Genomic DNA, 25,916 nt, shown 5'->3' with positions numbered 1-25,916 from the left:
TCTTGCCGGACAATCTACCACAGAAAAGTAGTAGCACACAGTAATACCCTTACCTGATAAACTCTTCTTTTCCTCCTCTGAAAGCAGCTGCTTTTTTTGAAGGTTTAAATTCCGAATGGCAATTTCTAGCATTTCCAGTGGTACTGCTCCACATTCTACAGCTTTATGAAGAAGTTGTTTACTTTTTTTGAAATTACCTAACAAAGTAAAAAAAATTTGTCATTTAAATGCAGCAATCTTCATTCCCCAGATACTTATTCCTCAGGAACTAGGGAAAAAATTTAAAAGGCTTAGGTAAAAATATTTATTCCAAGATTCACATACCTTATCTCATAAACAAATAAAAGCAATTTCTCTCTTTTGGTAAGAATTCTTGTCAAATAGCTTACTTATATAATAAGTAGTTAACATAATTATGCATTCGTTTTAGCAACACTGCCCATTTTCAGAAGTAAAAGGAATATAACAAAGCAGTATAAAGCGGGGGCAGCAAAAACTAAATAAAACAGAAACTTAGGGGATGTAGTAAAAGGAAAAACTAAGCTCTAGATGTTACTACAGTCCCAAGAGCATCAATCTGTTACAATGCAGTATAATAATCATTCATAACAACATTTAGTTATTAAGGATGACATATTTTGCTAAAGGGAATCCTCCATCAAAAGATTCATATTTTAAAAAATAGTAATAGGGACTCCTGGGTGGCTCAGTCGGTTGAGCGTCCGACTTCAGCTCAGGTCATAATCTCGCGGTTTGTGGGTTCGAGCCCCGTGACGAGCTTTGTACTGACAGCTCAGAGCCTGGAGCCTGCTTCAGATTGTGTCTCCCTCTCTCTCTGTCCCCCCACCCCCCCATTCACACTATCTCTCTCCTTCAAAAATAAACAAACAAACAAACAATAAATAAATAAAGACTAGTCTTTAGCTATCAGACTTAGTTATGCCGCCCCCCCAAATGTAAAATAACTGACACCACCATAATTATTTTTCTGACTACAGATAAACCACCAAATTTTCTTTCAATTGCCAACTTACTCAATATATTTTGTCTAGAATTTGATTTAAAATGTCAAATGTGTACATCATGTATCATATGGAATGTGTTATCAGCATTTCTGGGAGCAACTCAGCTATGCTACACACTTAGGCACTTAGGATTTATTTATTTTTTAAAAATTTTTTTTTAATGTTTTTTTATTTATTTTTGAGACAGAGAGAGACAGAGCATGAATGGGGGAGGGTCAGAGAGAGAGGGAGACACAGAATCCGAAGCAGGCTCCAGGCTCTGAGCTGTCAGCACAGAGCCCAACGCGGGGCTCAAACTCATGGACCGTGAGATCATGAGCTGAGCCAAAGTCGGACGCTCAACCGACTGAGCCACCCAGGTGCCCCATTGGGCACTTGGGATTTAAAAATGATTAGGAAATCTCTATCTTCTTTTTTTTTTTTTTTTAATTTTTTTTTTCAACGTTTTTTTATTTATTTTTGGGACAGAGAGAGCATGAACGGGGGCGGGGCAGAGAGAGAGGGAGACACAGAATCGGAAACAGGCTCCAGGCTCCGAGCCATCAGCCCAGAGCCTGACGCGGGGCTCGAACTCACGGACCGTGAGATCGTGACCTGGCTGAAGTCGGATGCTTAACCGACTGCGCCACCCAGGCACCCCAGGAAATCTCTATCTTCTGACAGTTTACAAATTTTAAGAATTTAAACATATCTGATAGTGGCTAAGTATACGTTTATTCAGAGTAGTGGTATTTCACAATTTAAGCATTTTAGGGCAGCAAAAGAAGGTAGGCTTAGATAAAAACTAGTAATTAGAGAGCTTAATAAAGTAACAGACCCCTTTGAGAGTCTGATAAAAAAAATACCAAATGTCCTCTAACCATACACACCAAACTACACATAGAATTTGAGATGTGCATACTTCCTAAAAACCCATTCATAATCTTGTCCAAAATAACTGCAATTTTGACCTTGAGTGATAAAATTTATTTTTTTACAGATAACAAAATTTGAGGTTTTCAATATTTGTGTGTTCTAAAGATACAAAACTTGTAGTTGCTATTAATAGGCTACAATACTTCAACAAATGCTTTAAGTAGAAAGACGAAAAGAGAGAGGGTACTAAAGGCCTTGCCAAACTTCCTCGAACAAGCAAAGAGGAATCAATGTTCCTAGGCAGAAAAGGAACGGTTTTTTTAAAAGTCACCTGACAGTGCACAGGATAGATTAGAGGTGATTCAGATAACTAGGACTCAGAAATCATGTAAACACGTTAAAGTTAACGGTTCTCAAACCATTTCCTGAGCTGTTACAGTGCTCTTCTCTAACCTCAATCCTGGGAAATACATGCCAGTGACTGAGCCCTGCTTTGGGCACCGTGATGGAAACTCTGGCTGAACCAAAACACGAGCGATAATGTGTGCATCACAGGTAACAAATGGGATTAGGGTTGGAGCAGAAACAAGACAGAGAGAAACAGTAACATGTGGCCAGAGGGCAGACTGAAGCCCTCATGGATCCAAAAGCCCCAGAAAATTAGAAAAAGAAAAGACTAAGGAATGGGCAGGCTAAAAATGTGAGGAAGACATTGCCATAGTTCTATCCAAAAACTCAAGACTATGAAGAATCAAAAGAACAAGAAATAAAAGCTTCCACAGCAGTTTCCTTTTTTTTTTTTTTTAATTAAAAAGAAGAACTACCAATTAATGCTACAATTTTATTTTGGTGTATATATTTTAGTACTATGAAACCATAGTATAAGGAAAGCTTATCTAAGCACTAACTTAAGTACCTTATATGCTTCTCTCGCACAAATACTCAATGAAAAAGCCACTTTCCTTTAGACACTTCCTGAATCTAATTAATGGCACAAACACAATGTTCACTTACATCTCTGGATTATCTGTTACCAGTAGAAAAGCTAGTATAACAAACATTCTCTACATTTACACTTTGGTGGCATTCTTCCCCCATACTCTCACCTGATCAATTTTCATGCCTTTAGCCTCAAATTTTTACTTCATATGTATGATTTAATATTAGAATGTGAGTTACAGCGCGAAGTTAACATTTTTCAAATTTGGACTTGACATTTTCAAATTACCTTGTGATAATTCAAATTGTGCAAAAGATATATGCACAAAAGCAAATTTCTTGCAGTTTGCTCTGGCCATCTGAAAGTAGTCCCGTGCGTCATCTGGCTCTTGAATACTGTAAAAAAAAGATTTCAGAGTCAAATTTTAGAAAAAAGGGCACAGCTACCTAAGTTTGATAACTCCTTATTCAATTTTCCAAAGGACATGGGATTCTGGATTTTTTCTGTGTAAAATTAAATACTAATAAGTTAATTTTTAACATCTTTCTAGGCAGAGTCCAGAATACAAACTTTTGTGGAAATATATACATAGTAAACAGAGTTTACAATATTCATTTGTTCATTATAAACAGAAGGATTTGGGTAAAAAATACTAATTTTCTTACAATTAATACTAACAACATGTCTTTTATAATGTAGTTGTGTACTATGTAATGTAGTTAAACATAATTCAAAAGTGAATACTTACGCTTTTAATTCAGCAAATCTCACTTGAATTTGAGCAAAACTCTCATTTTGGCCATATTTATCTGGAGGAAGTGCTTCAATTGCTTGACTGTAACGACCAATTAATTTATTTAAAAGAGCATCATTCAGAGGGACACTGTTTTTCTCTAGTTTGAGCAACAAATTTAACCAGTCCTCTGGGTTGTTTGCCATCATCATAATTTGGTTGACAGTTCCCGAGTTATCTGAATTAGAGGAAGAAAATATGCCACAAGAAATGCCAAATTGCACTTTTTCTTCAAATTAAAGTTAGTAATTTATATTCTTAATATAAATATACATAAACTCCTTAAATTATTTTAAAAACATTAACAATTCATATAAATGTAAGCAACATATTTCCTGCATATATGTCTTTGTAAGAGTTTATTTTACTCCAAAAGTTACATATTCTGAAGGAAAGAAAAACTTTGGAAATAAGCTAGTTTTTTATAGCTTTTAAAAAAGCATATGTAAGGGCACCTGGGTGGCTCAGTCAGTTAAGCGTCTGTTGATTTCAGCTCAGGTCATGATCTCACAGGTTTGTGAGACAGAGCCCTCATCATAGAGCAGGGCGTGCTTGGAATTCTCTCTCCCTCTCTCTCTACCCTTCCCCAACTTTCATGTGTTCTCTCTCTCTCAAAATAATAAACATTAAAAAAAAAAACAAACCCTATGTAGTCTAAAAAAATTTTATCTTGTAGCAGCATAATTCTATTTCATCCCCCTAACTACCCAAAGAAAACCTAAACCTCCCCCACTATCACCTATAACTTTGTCAGAAAATTCATCAATGACTTATTCGTTAAAAATTTTTAAACATATCACCTTATTCCTCCTAACATAATCTTTACAACTTCATCCATCCAACATTATCTCCATAGACTTCAAACTTACCTTTAATCCAATTAAACAAAATCAATTTATAAAAGATAAGTTAACTGGTATGGTTATTTTCTTCTCCCTCCAAGTTACCCATATTTCTCCATAAAGATTGTAATTTATTTTCTTACTTTCTTTACTGTCAATTGTTTTAAAAAGACAAATTGAATTAATGTCAGTCTCCTGTTCAGGATATTTTAGTCATTACTAAATATTATTAAACACAGATTTCCCAGAGAAACTATCATTCTTTCTATAAAAGTTTTGGTTACCTTCAATAAGAGCTAAATCTATGCTTTTATAAACAAAATTACAGTTTCTGTTTTACTAAAACATAACTTTAACTCTGCTTTTTTATTTTAAATTTATTCTGGACTGGGGAACCTGGGTGGCTCAGTCAGTTAAGCGTCCAACTTCGGCTTAGGTCATGATCTCATACTTTGTGAGTTCGAGCCCTGCATCACACTCTGTGCTGACAGCTCAGAGGTTGGAGCCTGCTTCAGATTCTTTGTCTCCCTCTCTCTCTCCGCCCCTGCCATGCTCGCTCTCTCTCTCTCTCAAAAATAAACATTAAAAAAAAATTTTTTTTTAATTTACTTTGGACTGATATTAATTTCACTTTCCATTTTTTACTTCCCTTCCATTGTTGTCCTAGCAAATTAGTTTACAAGATGTCTAAAAACCACTGTGTTTGTAAATGTATTCCCCATGCCTCTGAGTACCATTCTCCTTCTATTCAGAACTTAAATTGTATCTTTATATTGTTAGTGTTCACTTGATGACAAACATATTTTGCAATGCAGTGTAGTGGATGCATACTCTTCCCATCTATAAATCATGGTTTTAAGCATCTTTGATACTTATGATACTGTCTTATGTCCCAGTTACCCATATATGTTAAGTATTTACAAGTTTGGAGATCACCTGGGTGGCTCAGTCCGTTGCGCATCCAACTCTTGATCTCGGCTCAGGTCATAATCTGTTTGTGGGATCAAGCTCCGAGTTGGGCTCTGCACTGACAGCATGGAGCCTGTCTGGGATTCTAATTCTCCCTCTCACCTTGCTCTTTCCCAGCTCACACGCACGCACACTCTTTCTCAACATAAATGAACTTTAAAAAAAAAAAAAAAAAAAAAAGTCTTGGAGCCCCTGACTATGTGGCTCAGTTAGTTAAGCCACCAACTGTTGATTTCAGCTCAGGTCATGATCTCACAGTTCATGAGATCAAGCCCCATGTTGGGTTCTGTGCTGACAGTGTTAAATAAACTTAAAAAAAAAAGTATTTACATGTTTGAGTGAGCTAAGGATATTAAAAAAAAAATTTTTTTTCATGTTTATTTATTTTTGAGAGAGAGACAGAGCACAAGCTGGGGAGAGGCAGACAGAGGAGGGAGACACAGAATCCAAAGCAGGCTCCAGGCTCTGAGCTGTCAGCACAGAGCCCAACATGGGGCTCAAAGTCACAATCCGCAAGATCATGACCTGAGCTGAAGTCTGATGCTTAACTGACTGAGGCACCCAGGCACCCCATGACCGAAGGATTTTAAATAAAGACTCATCTTGGTGTTCAAGCTTTGTTAACATTATTTAAATACATTTAATAAAGTATGGTGATACTCTCCTAAGATTTTGTTTAACACCAAAACGATCAGTTTCTAGGTTGTTTCAAGTGAATATGATCTGCCATCTTGACTAGACTTCAGGTTCTTCCATTTATTTTCAATCCTTCACTCATTTAATGGTCAGTATACATATAACAAACTTATCCAAAGGTCACTTTTCAAACAACCTCAACAGTGTGAAATATAGAAAGAGTTAGGCTTATAAGCTAACTTTTCATAAAGCTAAGGTATTAAACTTTGGGCACATTCTACTCATTAATCATCCAATAAATATTTAAGTACATATTGCATGTCAGACAGCATTCCAAGCTCTATAGATATAACAAAACAGATAAAAATCATGCCCTCATGGAGCTCACATTCTAGTAGAAGAGACAAACAATAAACAAATTCATGAGTAAATTAGATACAAGATGATTAGTGCTATGGAGAAATATAATACAGAGAAGGAAGAGAGGTGTCACATGCCCACACCAGCAGGTTGCTATTTTAAATAGGTGGGTGAGGAAAGGCATCAATGAGAGGACCTTTGAACAGACCTGGAAAAGGAAAAGGTAGACAGTTATCTGGGGAGTGGCGTTTAAGGCAGAGAGCAAGAACAAAGGCATTGGGGTAGGATCTGGTCTAGTATATAGTAGAGACAGCAAGGAAGCCATTGTGGCTGGAACAGAGTGAACAAGGAAGAAAAGGAGAAAAGGGGTAGTAATAGGAAGATTCTCCCCTATCAAAAATTGAGTGTTTGACTTTAAGTTTATACATAATTTCATTGCAATTGGTGAAATCTTCTCAGTTTACAGAAAAAAAGGAATGGAAAAAAATGGCATATCTACTGCTGGCATGTGTATCAGCAGAAATAACAGCTGACAATAATGGAAGAGTTAAGAGCACACTGTAATAAATTATATTAAGTTTCCATTTTTAAGAAAGCAGAAAATTGTGGGAACGTTTCCAAACAGCAGGGTTAAATTATAAAGTGTCTGTAGTCTAACTGGTAAAGAACAATTACTGAGGAAATTACAATTGTGAATACACAAGGTTAACACTTCATTCCTTTACATTAGAGGGCACTCAAAGAAAAGGAACTCACCTGTAGTATCGGCAGAGACTTTATTCAAGCTTAGCTCATCAGTAAGGTCTTCATTTTTAAATTTATTTTTAATATCCCTCACTTTGTTCATTATAGAATCAATTGTCAATTCTCTGCCACTTAAATCCTCGGCCTCCATTTCTAAGGCATAAAAAAAGTAAACGTCATATCATTCCTTTTTACTAGCATTAAAGAAAAAAAAAGATGTCTCAACTAGCCTTTTTTTTTACCCAGAAGACTATAGCATTAGTTATACGAACACATCTAAACAGATTAATTAGAGTATTTGTGAAGCTATGTGGATAAAAACAACAGCACATCCTTGTAATTTGTCCAGCAAGGTTTCCAATAGGCCACATATACCTTTTCTTCCCAAAAGAACTTCAACGAAGTCATTGCACAACCCAGACGTTGCTACCCCTCCTTGCTTTCAAACTTTCCATTTTTCTTCCACAATTTCCTTTCACTCTTTTTCCAGAATTATTTTCTCTGGGCCATCTGCAAATTCACTTATTATTATTTTTTTAATGTGAGGGAATGCTTGCTTGGATTCTGGTAATGACATATAGACATAATATTTTTGGTAATGAAAATAACCATTCTTTTATTCACTCTCTGTATGCCAGTAAACCTGCACACTGAAAGTGCTTCCAAAGCAGAACATGTACAACATCATAACCCTTTACTGATAAATGGGATATCAGCAGGCTTGTTCTTATGCATGTCTGGCATAATTATGCTTTGCTATCTCAATCGTTCTAAAACCAAGAATCTACTGTATTCTTACACTACTGAGCACTTGCTCATCTGCATGGTGGTGATGGTGCAAAGTGTCTGCAGTCGTTCTTCCTATCAATCTCAGGTTTGTAATTCTCAAGGTTAATACCCAGTAACCCAGGGTAACTGATATCAATGCCGCTCCTGACCTCGAGTTTGACAATGAAAAGGGGTGATAAAGTAGGCAGCTAGATACCACTATTTGAAGTCAGGTTCGAAAGGTAACTGTCAGAAAGGGGCCACCATCTCCTCGCTCTCTTCTAAAAAACCAGACGAGAGGGCGTGCCTTTTGGGAGAGGATTTCCTGTCCCCCAAACTCTCCCCAGGTGCCACACCCGATGCACACACCCACCTCCGGCTTCCAGGGTCAACAAAACCTCTCTCACCACCCACTGGATTGGCGGAAGCAGCGAGACCTCCCCTCCCCCTCCAGTTCGTTTAGCCGCGCCCCACGTCTCCTACCAGGCTCTGAGTCCTCCCTGCCTCGCCCTCACCACTCACCGACCCTCGCGCTAAACAGCCTACACACGGGCCGCTGCCGTTCGTTCCTCGGTGTGCCCCCAAGGAAGAACTCACCGCCAGAAAGCGGAGTTGGGAAGAAAAGATGGAACCCAAATCCCTCTCCGCAAACACGTTTGAATTTCCCCGCCGCTATCTTCGCGCCTGCTTATTGCTCAGTTCTCGTCACGTGAAAACGTCTTCTCTGATTGGCTTGCGTGCATAGGCAATGCCCCGCCCCCAGTGATCCGCGGAGTGCGTCTTGGGAGTGTCTCACACTCTAACCCCGGGCGGGGCCCCTGGGGTAGCGAGGTGCTCGATTTCCATGCGCGTTCGGGAGGTGTTTTTGAGCTGGCTTTCTTGCACTTCCCTGTTTAACCAGGCCAAATTCTTGCCGGGGAGCGAACCACCTCTGGGCGGAGCTACCTGATGAGAGGAAAATAGCGACGGGGACGTTGCTTGGGATCTAAAAGATGCCCTGTGAATCGGTCCATTCCGCCCCTTTGCGCCGCACTGCCACGCGATTGTGTCCTTCACGCGCCTCACTGCCCGGCTTAGGGAGAAGATGGCAAGAAAGGGTCGTTCGCAGGGCTACTTTCAGCCCTGCGGCCAGCTCGAGAATCTCAGTGCTTATTGTCCTTGAGCTTCAACTAAACGCTTTTCCACTATCCTAAAATAAGTAACTCCGCACTTCCTCTTTAAGCCAACGCCTTCCTCTTTGTCAGAATTCCGCACAGAATTCACCAGCTGTCGGGATTGCTGCGTCTGAATTTGCGCGATCAGCCCCCTGCCTCCGAATTTGTCCCATTTAAGAGTTCAGGTGCCTTCAGGGAAAGGGCACCTCCCTAGTAATCTACCCGTGCTAGGCCTCTGTGCTGAAGTGGGGTTGTGATCCAAGATAACACTTTTCTCTGCCAATGGGAGAGGTGTCTTTGTTGTACCAGCATTAGGACATATGCTGTATGGTCGAACAGGCTGGTTGATTTTGTGTGTGTGTAGAAACTAACTACAGCGGTCACGTAACGCCAAAGCTGTCCTTAGAATCCTCACATTCACGGGTCTGCTGGCCACTTAGCCAGCAAGAAAGCCTTTCCTTGTTTAATGAATCTTTCCATATCTACTGGCTGTGTGATTTTACTTCAGCTGAGCAAAATCATCTGTTGTAGCATGGTTGGCTAATTGTTACCTTTGCATCATTGCAAGGAATTTTTTAATTGCAAGGAATTGATTATTCCACCAATTCTTGTTGATCTCTTGGGGCCTGATTTCAAAACTTGCATTTTCCTAAAAATACAGCTGCTGAATAACCTCACCCTAATACTTCTTTCTGTACACTTATTCCTTTCATGATCTCTAGTCTTAATTTTTAAATATCAGCTATATGCTAAATGTATATGTCCAGCTGAACTCTGTTCCCTGAACTCCAGACTCCTATATTCATTGCCTACTTAACATCTCCACTTAAATGTCTCACAGCCACCTAAGACTCAAAATTGCAAAACTGAACCCCCGGTCTTCTCCTTTACCCCCCAAACCTGCTGCTTACAAAATCTCTGTAAAAGACAATCTCATTGTCCTAATTTTTAGGCCAAAATCATTGGCGTCATCCATGACCCCATATCCAATCTAAGAGCATATTGTGTTAGGTCCAACAAAGTACACCTGGAATCCTACCACTTCTCCCCACCTTTACTGCTACCACCCTAGTCCATCACTCACCTGGATTTGTGCAATAGCTTCCTGGCTGATCTCCTTGCTTCTGCCTTTGCCACACTTCAATTTATTTTCCAGCACAGCAAAATATTCTTAAATTACATCATCTCACTCCTTTGTTCAAAACCCTTCAGAGCTCTCTGTCTCACTCAGAATAAAAGCCAAAGATCCTTACAGTGGTCTAGAGCTGCACTATTCAATATGGTAGCTGTTAGCTACATATATATGGCTATTGAACACTTGAAATGTGGCTAGTGCAGCTGAGGAACTGAATTTTTTAATTAATGAAACTAATTAATTTAAGTTTAAAAACTGATATTCAGTGTAATTATTAGAAGACTTTTAAGTATGTTTAGAACCTGAGTATGTGAAACTACTTGTTCACCTGTAAATCTTGTGAGATCTAAATGCAGATTAAGTACTTTCAACGAAAGTGCTTATATGTTGTAAGTATAAATACACACTGGGTTCTGAAGACTTATTATGAAAAAATAATGTAAAACATATTGTGGATAATGTAAAAAATATTGATCACTGTCTGAAGTGATATTTTTATATATTGTATTAAATAAAATATATTATGAAAATTAGTATCCCTTGTAACAGACTAGAGGAGATTGACATGACAACTAAATGCAATATGGTATCATGGATTGGATCCTGGAACAGAAAGTGGACATTAATGGACAAACTGATGAAATCCAAATAATAACTGTGATTTAGTTAATAGTAATGTATCTGTGTTGGTGTCTTAATTTCAAGAAATATACCACGGTAATATAAAATATTAACAATAGGGAAATTGAGTGAAACCTATACACCAACTTTCTGGATTACACGTGCAACCTTTGTAAACCAACATTTTTTCCAAAATAAAAAATTTATTGAAATTTAATTTCACCTGCTTCTTTTTAAATATGGCTAATGGAAAATTGACAATTACATATGTGGTTTACACTGTATTTCCATCAGTGGTCTAAAAAAATCCTATAGTTTTACTTATCTGACCCACTTATTTAGCTTATTTATTTTCTGACTCTCCACCCCTTACCCACTAGAATGTAAACTCCATAAGTGCAGGAATTTTTGTCTACTTTGTTCATTACAGTATCCTTAGTGCTTAGAATGGTATCTGGTACATTGTAGACACTCAATAAATGCTAGCTAAATAATAACACAACCATTAGAGTGTTTCAGATTCCTATTTCTCCTACTATATTTGTAGACTTCTTGGGGACAGGAAAGTAACCATGTAAACTTCCTGTAAGTGCTTGAAGAACCTTTGTACTGTGTTCTACACAATTCTCAGCAACTATTCATTTACAGATTATCATAACAAGCTATTCAGAAATAAAAGTGGGTACCATTCTTGGCTAAATGTTTTACTGATTGTTTTCATGGGAGGCATGTAACAATGTACCATTTGGGGATGAATAATTCCACTGCAGTATTTATACATTTATGTATGAGGGTGTCTGTGGCTCTCCTACCTTACCCAGATTCAATGTTTCTAACTCACCTATCCAAATAAATTTTGATCCTTAACTGTTGTTCATCCATTGGAATCACAGACCAATGAGGAGCCACCTCCAAAGATGAGTGAAGAAATGAGGTTTTTCCAGTCAAGATAACATACCACAATCACTAGTTTGTCTGAAAACCAACTTCACCTGACAGTGAATAAACTTGTTTATTTTCAGAGTCAAGCCTTCCACAAAACAATACAATTCACCGAGAGGCTATGACTTTAAGATGCAAAGCTTCAGTTTTTTGTTGGGTTTTTTTTTTTGACAAATAAAAGTTTGGACCACGTAACTTTGCCATTATCATCATGTCACTTTTCTGCTAATCTGATGATTTTCTGTTAGCACAGTTCCTTTTATTTGTTGTTTTAATGTTTATTGTTTACATTAGAGAGAGAGCACACGCGCACGAGTGGGAGAGGGGCAGAGAGAGAAGGAGACAGACTCAGAAGCAGGCTCCAGGCCCATGCTGTTAGCGCAGAGCCTGGCGATTTTTTTTTCTTTCAGTTATTGAAGTCATTGTTACATGAGTTTACTAAGTCCCAAACTTTGGTTCCAGAAACCGTTTCCCATAGTTGGATTTACTTTTTGCATGTGCAGAAGCTAAATTTCTAATCAATTGTAAGTTTTTACAGAACGTAGTCGGTTATGAACTGCTTTACAGTGATTTATTCTGGGATAAAAACTCATTAGTATACCTGACTTGGGTGCATATAGGAATGGTGTGAAGCTATAAGGACGGTGAGAACCTGTACAAATAACAGCAGGAAAGCCACATATCACAGAATGGACCAACCCTTTCCCAAAAGAAAAAGAAGAAAAAGGGGTGGGGGGTGGGGGGCAAGGGCAGCCAACAAAGTGCTTCATGATTATGAAGAAAAATGGCAATGACAGTTTAGATAATGTTCTGACAGGGAAAACAGCAGTAACAGTTTAAGATCACTGCTTGAATATCAGGTACTATTTAGTTATCCAGGCAACAGGTCATGTTAACAAATCACAGAAGAAAAATAAGATTCCTATTTTTCTTTTTTCTCCATCTTGGATAATAGTGTTCAAACTAACAACCTTAAAAACAAATATGGTCGGAACTCTTATCAGATGAAGCTACATAAGAAAGGCATTTAGGGGTGCCTAGGTGGCTCAGTCGGTTAAGCATCAGGCTTCAGCTCAGGTCATTCTCCCATGCTTCATGGATTCGAGCCCCGTGTCAGGCTCTGTGCTGACAGCTCAGAGCCTGGAGCCTGCTTCGGATTCTGTGTCTCCCTCTCTCTCTGCCCCTCCCCCATTTGTGCTCTATCTCTCTCTGTCTCTCAAAAATGAATAAATGTAAAAAAAAATTTTTTTTTAAAGAAAGGCATTTTAATGTCATCAAAATTTTCTGATAATCATGCTTTAAAACTTTTAGCCATATGTTTTCAATCTCTGCTATATACAAGGAACTTCACATTGCTGAGTAATATACTGGAGATTATCAGCAGAATATTGAAAAAAAATTTGCATTATACTCCTAAAAATATTTTTGGCAGTTTCTGAAAAGTTGTGATAAACAAGACCAAGGATAGGAAATGAGAAATGGACAAATGGCTGTTTTTTAGAAAAGGTAAAATTTGGAAGCTATAGGTCTACTTAATCTTGTGGATTTTTAGCTCAATTCTGGAATAAATTATATAATTGTTTGGAAGTAGACATCTGCAGATACCAACATGAATAAATTAAGAAAAAAGTCATAGAGCATAAACTAAACTCTCATTGTGACAGTTTCTAAATTTAGGGAACGCAGTAAATATAGAATACCTTAACTTTTGTGAAGAAAGTGATAAAGACTTATTGTTTTTGTGGGTAGGAGATGGGTATGTAAGTTCCGTGCTTACATATATGAGATGATTCTGCAACTCATATATGGACCATTATTGTCAAAGAATACTGCCTAATGGTTTGAGGAGAATTTCAGGTTGATCCCTAGTGGAAGGCCTCAGAAATCTATCCTGGTCTTAATCTAAACTACATATTTTATCTGTGTGACAAACATATAGAAATAATGATTATTAATTTTTCACATACTAATTAAAACAAAAAACCCACAAAATGTTAGAAGAGAATTAAAAGGGACTAAATTAACAATACAAAATTTATAGGGATAAATGTAAAACCACACATTTAGAATTATAAAAATAAAATTCTGAAATACAAAGTTGAGTCCAGCCAAGATGGAGAAGCACTGTCCAGATTTATTCTCTGGAAACAACAAAAACTGAATAAAGTAAATGATAAGCATTTTCAAGCGTTAGACACCAGACGGCACCAGACAAGGATCCATGAAGGCAAGGAAACAAACAAATGAGTCCTGACATTGTCTGTACATTAGTGTCTGGAGAGAGTTTCCAAGATGCAGTATAAGAAGGGGAAAGCCACGTATTCCCTGGCATTCTCCATAAGTTAAAGAAATGGAGTTTGGGGGATTGGGGCTGGGTGTCTCAGTTGGTTAAGTGTCCATCTTCAGCTCAGGTCATGATCTCACCGTTCATGAGTTCAAGCCCTGTGTGGGGATCTGTGCCAACAGCTCAGAGCCTGGAGCCTGCTTCAGATTCTGTATCTCCCTCTCTCTCTACCCCTCCCCAGCTCGCATTCTGCCTCTGTCTCTCTGTCTCTGTCTCTCTCAAAAATAAAATAAAAACATTAAAAAAATTACATGAGGAGATGGAGTTTGGGATGGCCAAGGCAGCTAACGTTCACAGGGCAGAGGAGAGAAGGACAGAAAGAGAATTCTGGAAATCTACAGAGAAGCCTCTTGAGGCTCTGGCTCAATACCAATAAGTACATGTGTCTTATTTTCCTCCAAGGCCAGCAGAAAATAATAGCTGAAAATATCAGTGAGAATCTCTAGAGCCTATAAAAAGCAAGGGATAGTTCATGCTCACAGAGCATCAGGCAAAGGACATATATTGCCTTAGTACTGGAACAAAACTAGCCCTATACTAAAGACTGCACTGCTCCAGCCTAACAAGGCTTAAGAGCAAGTCTTAAAAGGATCCGATTGTTTCCACGCGATTTAACTGCATCCCCAAAGCTTGAGAATATGTATAGAAATTCACAATGTCTTGTATCTAATTAAAAACATTCCCAGTTATTCAAAGAATCAGGAAAATGAGTGGATTAAACAACAAAAATTTTTGTTTCCCCACAGTTCTGGAGGCTGGAAGTCCAAGATCAAGGCTCTAACAGTGTTGGTTTCCAGGAAGGCCTCCTTTGTTAGCTTGCAGATGGCCACCTTCTCAGTATGTCCTCAAATGGTCTCCTTTGGGATACAGATTGAGAAAGAGAGAGAGAGAGGCAAGTCTCTTCTTATAAGAACATATCACATTGGGGGTGTCCTAATGTGATGACCATATACATTTTTTATTTTAATGTATGAATTTTAGGGGGAAACAAACATTCAGTCCATATATAATATATACACATTAGCATATATAGTGACTAATATAGTTACAACTATATATAAAACCATATGTAGGGGCGCCTGGGTGGCTCAGTCGGTTGGGCAGCCGACTTCGGCTCAGGTCATGATCTCGCGGTCCGTGAGTTCAAGCCCCGCGTCGGGCTCTGTGCTGACAGCTCAGAGCCTGGAGCCTGTTTCGGATTCTGTGTCTCCCTCTCTCTGACCCTCCCCTGTTCATGCTTTGTCTCTCTCTGTCTCAAAAATAAAATAAACGTTAAAAAAAAATTAAAAAAAAAAATAAAACCATATGTATATATGTATATATATATATATATATATATATATAATTGTGCAACCATACATTTATATATATGAAAATACACGTGCGCACACACACACACACAGATTCCTTTAATGGTGGGTGAATGGATGAAAGCAAAATAAACATCAATGAGTAATTCCATCAGGAAGTCCCAAATATTTTGAAAATGTTTAGGAGATATTTTGAAAATGGAGTGGTGTTTCATATTTTAGCCTATTGGTGACTCACTCTTTTCTACTAGCTAATTCAGCCTACTGTTCCTTTGAAAAATCCACGTTTCTCCACTATTTCTGAAAGTCCCTTGGGTTTTGCACATGTGTTCATATATAAGAACAGGCAGCTACCGTGTAGTATTTGAATTATCTTCCTTTGGCTGCTTCAATCACTCTTCCCAAGGTCCTATCAGGTCTGCAGGACATCTCTGACATTACTATTATTAAGACTATTCAATCTCAAGTTTTATGTATATGTTGCCAAATTTCTCAACACAGGGCTGTTGTAATGTGAAAGGTAGGCCTAAAAAAGTTTGACCTCCATGAACCTCCTGGAAGAGGTAGTTGCTAGATAGTTAATTTTGCTATGGAACTCCTCCAGCAGGGAGGAAGAAACCAAAGCCACTCTGGTGTCTCAGGGAGTGTCCCATCTTATGTCTCACGGAGTAAGCTGGAGTTCAGATATTTGAGTCAATGCAGAGACAGCACACATTAGTGTGCAGAGTGAGCTTGGTGGCAAGTCACTGAACAGTGCCAGCTTACATTTTCTCAGGACCAGCTCTTAAGAATTTAAGTTTCTTGAGAATTGAGGGAGAGTACTGTGAGAAGATGGAAATGAAAAATCTCAGCACTTGTTACCCTAATTGCTAAGATCATGATTGTCCCCTGCTTATAACGTTCATAGCCTTCCTAGTAACTAAAGCAAGGAGTTGTGCTCCTGAGCAAAGTCAAAGGCCCTGCATTATTTGGCCCTTCCTAATTCTCCAAAATCATCTCATCATAATTTCTCCTCTCGCTAAGCTCCAGCTCACCTCAGTTCCTTGAACAAACACTTTCTTCTCGCCCCAGGGCCCTGCCTTTTATTGTTGCTTTTGCCTGGAACACTCATCTGTAGATCGTCAGTGGTGGACTCTTTTCCATCTTTTAGGTCCCTGTTCAAATGTTACTTCTGCAGTGAGGCCTTTCAGTTGTTTGTCATCATATCACTATGCTTATTCCTTTCCCTGTACTTCACCCTATCTGCAGTTACTTATCTTGCATTAATGTTCGTGTTTATAATTTATTACCCTTGTGTTTATTATCTACTCCTACCAAGTAAGCATTTTGAAACGAAAATCCTTCCTTGCTTACTTGTTCATTATTATGTCAAAAACATTGAATGATATCTAGCATATTGTAGGTAGTTCAAAAAGATTGTTGAATGAATGAACACATGAATCTGTGTTGCTCACTAGGCTACAAGGTCTGTAAGGACTGGATTAAAATATGTTTTGCACATGGTGTACTATATCCCCCTATGCAAAAGATATGCTTAATAATATGTGCTGAATAAAAAGGAAAGAAAAATACTAAGTCAAGGGGAACCCTTAAAAACCTAAGAGCCTATGCCATTTTGACAAGATCATAGTTAAACGTAGCAGCACCTTCCGTCTGTGGTTACTGTGAGCCACTATCTAGCTCCGAAGGGATCTTGCCAGTCTACAGGTGCATATAGCATCACTTGAAGACTACTCAGATCTCAGATATGATTACCCCTAGTTGCATAATGCTGGTTCTCAACCCCTAAGATGTTCCCTTTAGCATTTCTCAGAGTCATAAGTGATGTCTTACTTGTGATCAGAAACAAATCTAGCCTTACTAGATACCACATTTCTCCTCTGACGGCCACCACTTCTTTTCCAGATCCTGTTCCTCCAAGCATCTCCTTCTTCAGCAAACCCTGTTGCTACTCCACTGAGCACAAAGGATGTTACAACATGCTGCAGTTCCTAAAAGTTCGCAGAACTAAAATTTGGTGACCTGTGGCAAATTGGGGTTGTCTGTCTCCAACTTGTAACATTCAATCTGAGGGGTCAAAAACAATGCAGTACATATGTGTGTACACCTTCATGTTTTATGAAGTGTTCAGTAAATGTTCTTTCAGTTTTTACTTACAGTCCTCATTTGGCCTGGGACCCAGACATGAATGTATGGGACTGGGCTGAGAACAGATGTGACATTCACAAAGCTATAATCAAAATCTCTATTTAACTCTGTTGACTAAGGGTTTGATGCTGGGGAGTTCATTAGGTCTCCCTCCTTCCAACCTTAGGATGAATTCTTTTCCAGGTAACTATAGCCCCCTTTTAATTGGACTTCTGTCAGAGATCTCATAATTTACCCCAAATTCCGAGTAGTCCAAGCAGGAGACAAAACTCAAGAATTTTCCATAGGCTTTTCAGGCCCTGGGAAAGTAGGCTGCTCACAAATTTCCCAGACATGCTCAAACAGGTATAAGCCTATGGGAGCTGCACCCCAGATTTGCTATCCTGATGCACAAGAAGATCTTTAAATAAACTCAGCAGTGACAAGCTTTCATATCACATAAAGCCACCCACACTCTTGGTAAGAAAGCAGCCAGCAGCAACAGAGGCCACAGGCCGCAGCAAGAACAATTTAAAGGCCACCAAAGGGAACACAAAGGCCAATCACACCAAAGGATATTCTATCAAGGGCAGGAAGGAATTTGGGCTTTCAACAATTTTGCTGAAATTCTTCCATGATACTCCTCAAATTGGAAACACAGGTTACTTGTTACTATATACGTATATTGACTGGAAGGATATACACAGCATTAAAACAGTTGCTTTATTTGCATGATGGAATTGTGGTGCTTTTTCAAAATAAAATTTGGTTTTTATATTTTGTTACTGTGTTTCCACAATTAAAGGGCCAAAGAATAAGTGAAGATTACTGTCATATATCTGTAAACCTAGGTATTCTAAGATCATCAACACAACAATAACTTCTTGTTCAAACCAGGAATTAATAATTAATTCTCTCTAATCCCTTGTTCAGTTCGTGAATGTGTATGCTAAAAGCCATAACATAGGAATTGCAGAATCGTAGTTCACAAATTCAAAAGTGCAAGAACTATCATATTTGTTTATAATCTATAAATCACTTGAAATCCAACTCCATGTCCTATTCTTACAGGCTGGTGGGAAATTCAGCAACAATTGGGCTGTACCTGTGTCTCATGTATGACCAAGATTCTGGGAGGCTCCAGTCATCATCAATCATTTGCTCATAGTGATTACTGGAGAAGTGCTGGGACATTTTCAGGGAATCTGCTGCTTTGGTCCACATTCACGGCCTTGGAATCATGAGCAAGGCTTAAAGGATCTGTGCTGAAGATACAGCATTCTGTGTATCCCCAGACAGACACCAGGTCCTCTAGAAATCTTGCTACCTCTTGCCTCTGAGGCAAGAAAATACTAAGGGACTGGTCACCTATTTGGAATAAATAATTCCAAAAAAAGTCATCAACATGAATTACTACAGAACATTTATAACAACTAAAACACATATAATTAACTATGTAACACAGAGCTATGACAATCAACATTATAAGCAGTATTCTGAAATTCTAAAATAACTTATTTTAAATTATTATATCAGGCACAGAGTGGTTAAAGTCTTTTCTTATCTATCTATCCATCCTATTTAAAATTATCTTCTAATTGAATTGCCTGGGAGGAGCCTGAATTAACTTATTACCTGAATACATAAAGTGACCAAGAGCTTTCCTCATTTAATAAAAGAATTTAATACGTTATTTTATTCTAATATTTGGGTGCCTGAAGTTTTCTTACATAATTAAATGCTACTATCTGTTAGTGATAGGAGTAATGCCTTAATATTTTCATAACATTCTCTTTTATTTCAAATCTTAAGAAAGGATTTCATGGACTCTGAGCACACAGAATCAGTGAGGCATTTATCTGGGGCGAGGAAAAAGTCACCCACCCATAGCCTCTTGCACAACCATGTGTACGCAGGGTCTGATTAGAGTGCCACTTTGCGCCATGGACACCCGGGATAGTGACATCAGTACCTGTCAGAGGCTCACTCCCTGATTTATCTGATAGGGCAAGATTGCACAGGGAGTGTCCAACAGCCCAACTAGTCCTGTCAGAGTGGAACCCACAGATGGTTCAAGGGTGAAGAAGAGAGCCACAAGAGTCCCTTTCTGTAAAAACACTCAAGATGAGAAAATTAGGAGACACCTTCCCCATCAACTGTAGATGAGTGCAGGAAGGAGAGACAGAAGAAAAGCAGACATTGGTAAATGGTAATTTTTTTTGACAACATAAGTATCTTATAGAAAATAAGTCATCTGATTTTTTTAAATGAAAGAAGAGGGAAAGAGAAATAGGAATTCAAGGGGGAAATATAGCACTCTTAGCGAAATTGATGAGATTAAAAAAATTAAGTTTCTTTGGAATAATACTTTAATAAAGTTTGGATATTTAATAATTGGTGATTTAGGGGCACCTGGGTGGCTTAGTTGGTTAAGTGTTCGACTTCGGGTCAGGTCATGATCTCATGGTTTGTGGGTTTGAGCCTGCGTCAGGCTGTGTGCTGACAGCTCAGAGCCTGGAGCCTGCTTCGGATTCTGTGTTTCCCTCACTCTCTGTCCCTCCCCCGCTCACACTCTGCCTCTCCCTGTCTCTCAAAAATGAATAAACGTTAAAAAAAAATAATTGGTGATTTAGAGTTCTGAATTGTAGTCATTTGGGAAAAAATATATCCTACAATATAATCACATTAAATAAACTCATATCAATATGTAATGATAATAGCTATTATAGAAATCAGTCCCAATTCCTGAAGGAAATATCAAGAGTGAAACAAAAAATGTTTTCTGTTTGTAAATAACTTTACAGTTTTCAAAGTGTCTCATTTTGATCCTCATATCAGTTTATGAAAGAGGCATAACATATTTTTCATCATTTTTCAGGTAGGAGATTGAAGATTAGATCAGTTTAGTGACTTACCCTCGGTTATATGACTGGAAAATAGCAAAAGTAGGACTAGGACTCTGGATTCCCGCTTCCAAGTCCATTTTTACTCCTGCCGTAATGACCACTCATAATTCTACAGTTTTTGTTACTGAAAATAGTTACTAATTTTCAAAGTTGAGTAAAGCTTGTCCAGGGATAGATATAATTCATAGTTCTATTCATATTGGATTGATACATTTTGTGGTTGTCCCTCCTCATGTATTATTAAAATAATATGTGAATCAACTTAATAAACAACACCACTCACAATTTTCCTTTGTGTTCTCCAAGAACCTTACTCTTCAATCATAGCTTAGTTGGCAGACGGCTGAGTGTTCCATTTGAAGAACATCCCTTCCTCCTACTCCACCCTTTGACCCAGTTTCTACCAAAGTTGGCACCACGGCCATGATATTGCATATATCTCAGAAATTCTGAATTGGCTTTAAACCTGTCTCAGCAATTGCCAACCAGGCTATTTAACTTAGTCTGGAAAAGGCAAAAGTAGGAAGACACATATGCAAAAACATCATTAGGTTTATTCTCTTCCCCACCAATTTCTTAGATTCACCCCTTCCATCTAGGCCCAGGCGTAAATGTGCAGATGAGTTAGGCTGGACACCCTATTTGGGTCACAAAGACCTTGAGAAGGCCAAACGAATGTTCTCAGCTCTAAAGCTTCCCCAGAAACCATGGAAGCTTCACATGATGTGGTTCCATGGAGAATATCATGCTTACTTAGAAATTCTTGGTTACCCTGGGATGATCAGAAAAGGTCCACCCCTAACATTTGCGAGCTCCACAGCAAGAGTACAAATAGAGGTCCACATGACCATATATCTAAATACTTAAATGTTATATATAGGTCAGGCTAACAAGTTATAAGATGAAATATGTTCTCTCCTCCTACTGAAACAGCAGTACACTCATAATAACAAAAATAAAATACATGTTTAAAGCTATGGTTGGTGTTACTGACAGTTGGCAAAACATAAAAGACATTTGAGTTTAATTATTACACTACCTTTTAGGGATTTTTTTTGTTGATGGGTCATAGATGTTTATATTAATAATAACATAAAGATATATAATTTATAAATCATTTATAAGTTAACTCATTCCATACATTTATTTTTCTTACTTTCATTAGAAAAAGGTAACTCACTATATTACTCTAATTAAGATTTTTACATTATTTGTGTTCTATTGACAGTAAAGAGCAAAAAGATTAAAAATTAGTTGCAACTATATTGAGTACAAAATTTGAATATATTTTCAGCAAAATTAAAATAAATATAAAAATTATGATTATGTTACATATATTTTCCTAAAAAGTCATCTTCTTCTAAAATATTCAAATTATATATATTAAAATTAAGTCAAAATACAAATTATGATCAATGCATATGAAAAATTTTAATCCAATTTATTAAATTAAGTTGATTTTTTTTTTTAACGTTTTATTTATTTTTGAGACAGAGAGAGACAGAGCATGAACGGGGGAGGGGCAGAGAGAAAGGGAGACACAGAATCGGAAGCAGGCTCCAGGCTCTGAGCCATCAGCCCAGAGCCCGACGCGGGGCTCGAACTCACGGACCGCGAGATTGTGACCTGAGCGGAAGAAGGACGCTTAACCGACTGAGCCACCCAGGCGCCCCTAAGTTGATTTTTTAAATCATCTTTAAACATTAATTAAATCTTATTAAACATTTTTATAAAAATAAAACTATCCATTCATGGACCTTGAGGGCTTTATGCTAAATGAAATAGGTCAGACAGAGGAAAACAAATACTGTATTATCTCACTTATATGTGAAATGTTAAAACAAAACAGAAACCCTAAACCCCAAACTCATAGATACAGAGAACAGACTGATGGTTGCAGGAGGTAGGGGAAGAGGGGTGGAAAAAATAGGTAAATGTGATCAAAAGGTATAAACTTCTACTTAAAAAATGAGTTCTGGGGATGCAATTGTACAGTATAGTGACTACAGTTAATAACACTATATTGAATATTTAAGTTGCTAAGAGAGTAGATCTTAAAAGTTCTCTTCATAAAAAAAAAAATGTATAAGTATGTATGATGACAATTGTTAACCCTGAAAGTAATATGTTGTATTTCAGTTATATCTCAATTAAAACAAAAACAAAGCTATTTACGATACTAGCATTGCATATCCATTTAATTGTTAATAAAGAATCAGTATCACATTTTATAAATATTATGTCTAGATTAGCACCATCCAATAGAAATATTGTGCAAGCTATGTGCATAACTTCTACTTTTTTACATTAAAAAATTTAGAATTGAAAAGTAAATATTTAAAGTAATTAAAATTAATTTTAATAATATATATTATTTAATTGAACATATTAAAATATTATTCCAATATGTAATCAATATAACAATTAATGAAGCTTTTTATATTCTTTTTTTCACATTGAATGTTCAAAATTCAATGTCTATGTTACACTTACAGCACTTCTCTGTTGGAGTAGCTACATTTCAGGTGCCCCAACAACCTCATGTGGTTAAGGCTACCATATTGGACAGCCATGTGTGCTGTTACAAATACCATATTAATTGGTGAGGGTCTTCTGACCCATACATTGAAACACAAAGAGAAGCAAGCAAATGGATGTTCCACACTACTGGGAATGATGTTAAGAGAAAGAACTTGACTAGTTAATTAGTCTTTCTCTAATCTAAGCGCTTCTACCACTAACAGTCCTCTGAAGCATTGTCCGTTTCTGCTGTTGGCCATGGCACAACCCACGAACTCTCATGGGTGCAGGTGCCTTTTGTTTCCAAGGTCCTAGCATAAGAGGTTTGGGGAAGCATTTCCTTGGGGTGTGAATGGAGTGAGAAACAAGAGTGGATGTTTAGGGTTACAAATAACACTGTGCAAAGCCAAGCACTAGAGGAGTAACAGAGATAGAATGTGTTTATTAATAACCATTTCTTGCTGTGTTTTGTAAAAATTGGGGTTCAGGAGAGGGGCTGCTCTTGCTCTGGTATGAGGGGGGTATTGGATCAGGGTAGCCCTAGAGCTAGCCGGGCTTCCTGGGGCTACAGCAGAATAGGAAGGGACAGAGACAGGCCAGGCCTCACAGGACTATGCTAGACAGGGACTGTAAATCCAGGATCACACCAGTTTCTCAGTGTTGAGTTATTGAAGTCTTCAGCATAAAGATATTCACTGGTACATATTTTCCCCTTTGTTGGGCTTTTTGAAGCATTGGTTCCAATATCAAGGTTAAATTTGGAAAAAAAGAAAGAAAGAAAAGCAAGGAATGAAAGAGGGAGATACCTTCTGACAGATACATAACAAATAATGACTGATCCAACCTCCCTCACCACCCTCCCATCTCTCAAACACAAGATATAGCCCTTATCATATAACACAAACGTGAAATTCCAAAGCAAGAAGTATTGCATTGTATTGTTTTTATGCTTTTATTTTAAAAGTATATATGATAAAATATATGAGAGGACACAGAATCTCCCAGAAATACATGCTGCCAATATATTTTGCTAAAACTGACTCCCAAGAGTTTCATCTGCATTTCATATTATAACTGACACTGACAGCTTCCCTGAAAGCCTTGTGAAGAGGAGCCTGCTTGCCCCTTTAGACAGATGGTACTACGTAGTGTTGCATACATGATAGTCTTTGCAGTGCCTCACCTCAGAAGATACATGCCATCACTTTGTCCCTTATTGGTCATATTACCTTGACTATGTCATTAAGATACTATCTGCCAATTATCCATTGTAAAACTTCCTTCTCCCCTTTGTAATTAATGTGAGCTGTGTTAAGTGATGTTTCAGGTTATATGACTATCCTGCATCTATTGATAATTCTAGCCAGAATCAACTATTATTACAGCTGTTGAAAAATTGTGGTTTTTCTACTCTTATTATTCCTTCTGTATTTACTGGTGAGCATTTGTGTCAAAAGATACAAAAATGTCCCTCATTTATGTTCATTTTATGGAAGTTGTAGGAATTTTACTATGCTACCTCTGATGTAAGCTCCTTCCACTCATATCTTATCATTATTATAGTAATTCAATTAAAAGACTATGGAATAAGAAGTGCTATTTTGGGAATACCCAAACGGTAAGGATGGTGGTATTAGCTTCTTCTTTTCTTATTACTCACCAGCAGTGTTACAGGATACATGCCATTCTTGCTGCATAATATCAAAGAGAACAGATGCTGTAAATTCATACTCAGGCAGGACATAGAAAGGATCATTCAGAATGTGTACATGACAAGAAATCATTGCTTGGTTCTAGATGTTCTGCTGTCACAGCGATTTGGTTTTTTGCCTTCCTCTTCTTTTTGACTTTGTTTATATTCAGCTTTACTCTTTTGCCCCACATTCCTACTCAGAAGAAATGTCTGCTCATTTACATTTGTAATGCTACAAAACTTTGAATAAAATGCTTAAGTATCAATTATAGTGAATAGAGATTTTTATAAATATTCATCACACACTATAATCTACTATTTCCTAGCGAGCAAATTAGTAAAGCTCAGTGCATTGTAAATAACAATCTTCACGGTACTTTGGTTTTATTTATTTTTGCCAAATGATTATTAGGAGAGTGGAGACTGGCACTGGTAATTAGAGAAAGAGATAGGATGCTCAGTGTGCATATGTGTAGGTGCCTGACTATTATTCCCACCCCTATCCTCAATCCTGCCAAGTTACAAGACTGAAAAAGATTATGATACATTGCTTTAGTCTATATTTTCTTTTTTAAAAATGTTTAATTATTTATTTTGAGAGGGGAGGGGCAGAGAGAAGGAGAGAAAGAATCCCAAGCAGGTTCCGTGCTGTCAGCGTGGAGCCAAGTGGGGGGGGGGGGGAGCTCAGTCTCACAAGCCATGAGATCATGACCTGAGCCATAATTAAGAGTTGGATATTTAACCAGCTGAGCCACCCAGCATTCCTAATCTATATTTTCTAGGTAAGTCTATTATAACTACTTGTCCATCCACCCATCCATTCATCCATTCATTCATCCATCCATCCATCCATCCACCCAACATTTGCCATCTATATTGAACATCTAGTCACTGTCAGGCACTGTTCATAGCATCACAAATATAGAGATGAATAGGACATAGTCCCTACTCTTAAATAACTCCTATTACTATATAGGAATCCATCTACCTCTAAGGCCTTCTTTCTTTTCTGTCCAGTAATTTCCTCGCAAATGTGAATACCTGCTGTGTTTCTCTCCTCCATGCTGATGCAGATAAAGCCTACTTTTGAGGACTGTTATCCACATCGGCTTCATCTAGGAAGCTAAAAATCACTGCACAACATCTCTAGAGTTGTCCTTTTAAGACAACTTGTTAGGAAAACTGTATATTTCTCTCACCTCCTATGAATTCCTGAAAAGAAAACATGATAG

The 25,916-nt window shown here is 37.8% G+C and overlaps 1 protein-coding gene across 6 annotated transcripts in view; it reads right to left on the bottom strand.

The window, feature by feature from the left end:
* Positions 1-8,933, bottom strand: part of TTK (TTK protein kinase) — a 41,779-nt gene extending 32,846 nt beyond the window's left edge. For 2 of the 6 annotated variants that reach the window (XM_058734544.1, XM_058734545.1), the window contains exons 1-6: positions 8,530-8,933; positions 7,540-7,728; positions 7,177-7,317; positions 3,569-3,791; positions 3,109-3,215; positions 54-197 (exon numbers count right to left, since the gene is read on the bottom strand). In XM_058734544.1, the coding sequence (XP_058590527.1) occupies positions 54-197; positions 3,109-3,215; positions 3,569-3,791; positions 7,177-7,315 (613 nt within the window). In that variant the 5' untranslated portion in view covers positions 7,316-7,317; positions 7,540-7,728; positions 8,530-8,933. The remainder of the gene's footprint in view (positions 1-53; positions 198-3,108; positions 3,216-3,568; positions 3,792-7,176; positions 7,318-7,539; positions 7,729-8,529) is intronic. The other 4 variants (XM_058734539.1, XM_058734543.1, XM_058734542.1 and 1 more) reach the window with 3 other exon arrangements.
* Positions 8,934-25,916: the final 16,983 nt, after the last annotated feature.

This window comes from Neofelis nebulosa, chromosome 6 (genome assembly GCF_028018385.1).
Source record: "Neofelis nebulosa isolate mNeoNeb1 chromosome 6, mNeoNeb1.pri, whole genome shotgun sequence".
Taxonomy (NCBI): domain Eukaryota; kingdom Metazoa; phylum Chordata; class Mammalia; order Carnivora; family Felidae; genus Neofelis; species Neofelis nebulosa.
This window is presented reverse-complemented; position numbering and strand designations above follow the sequence as displayed.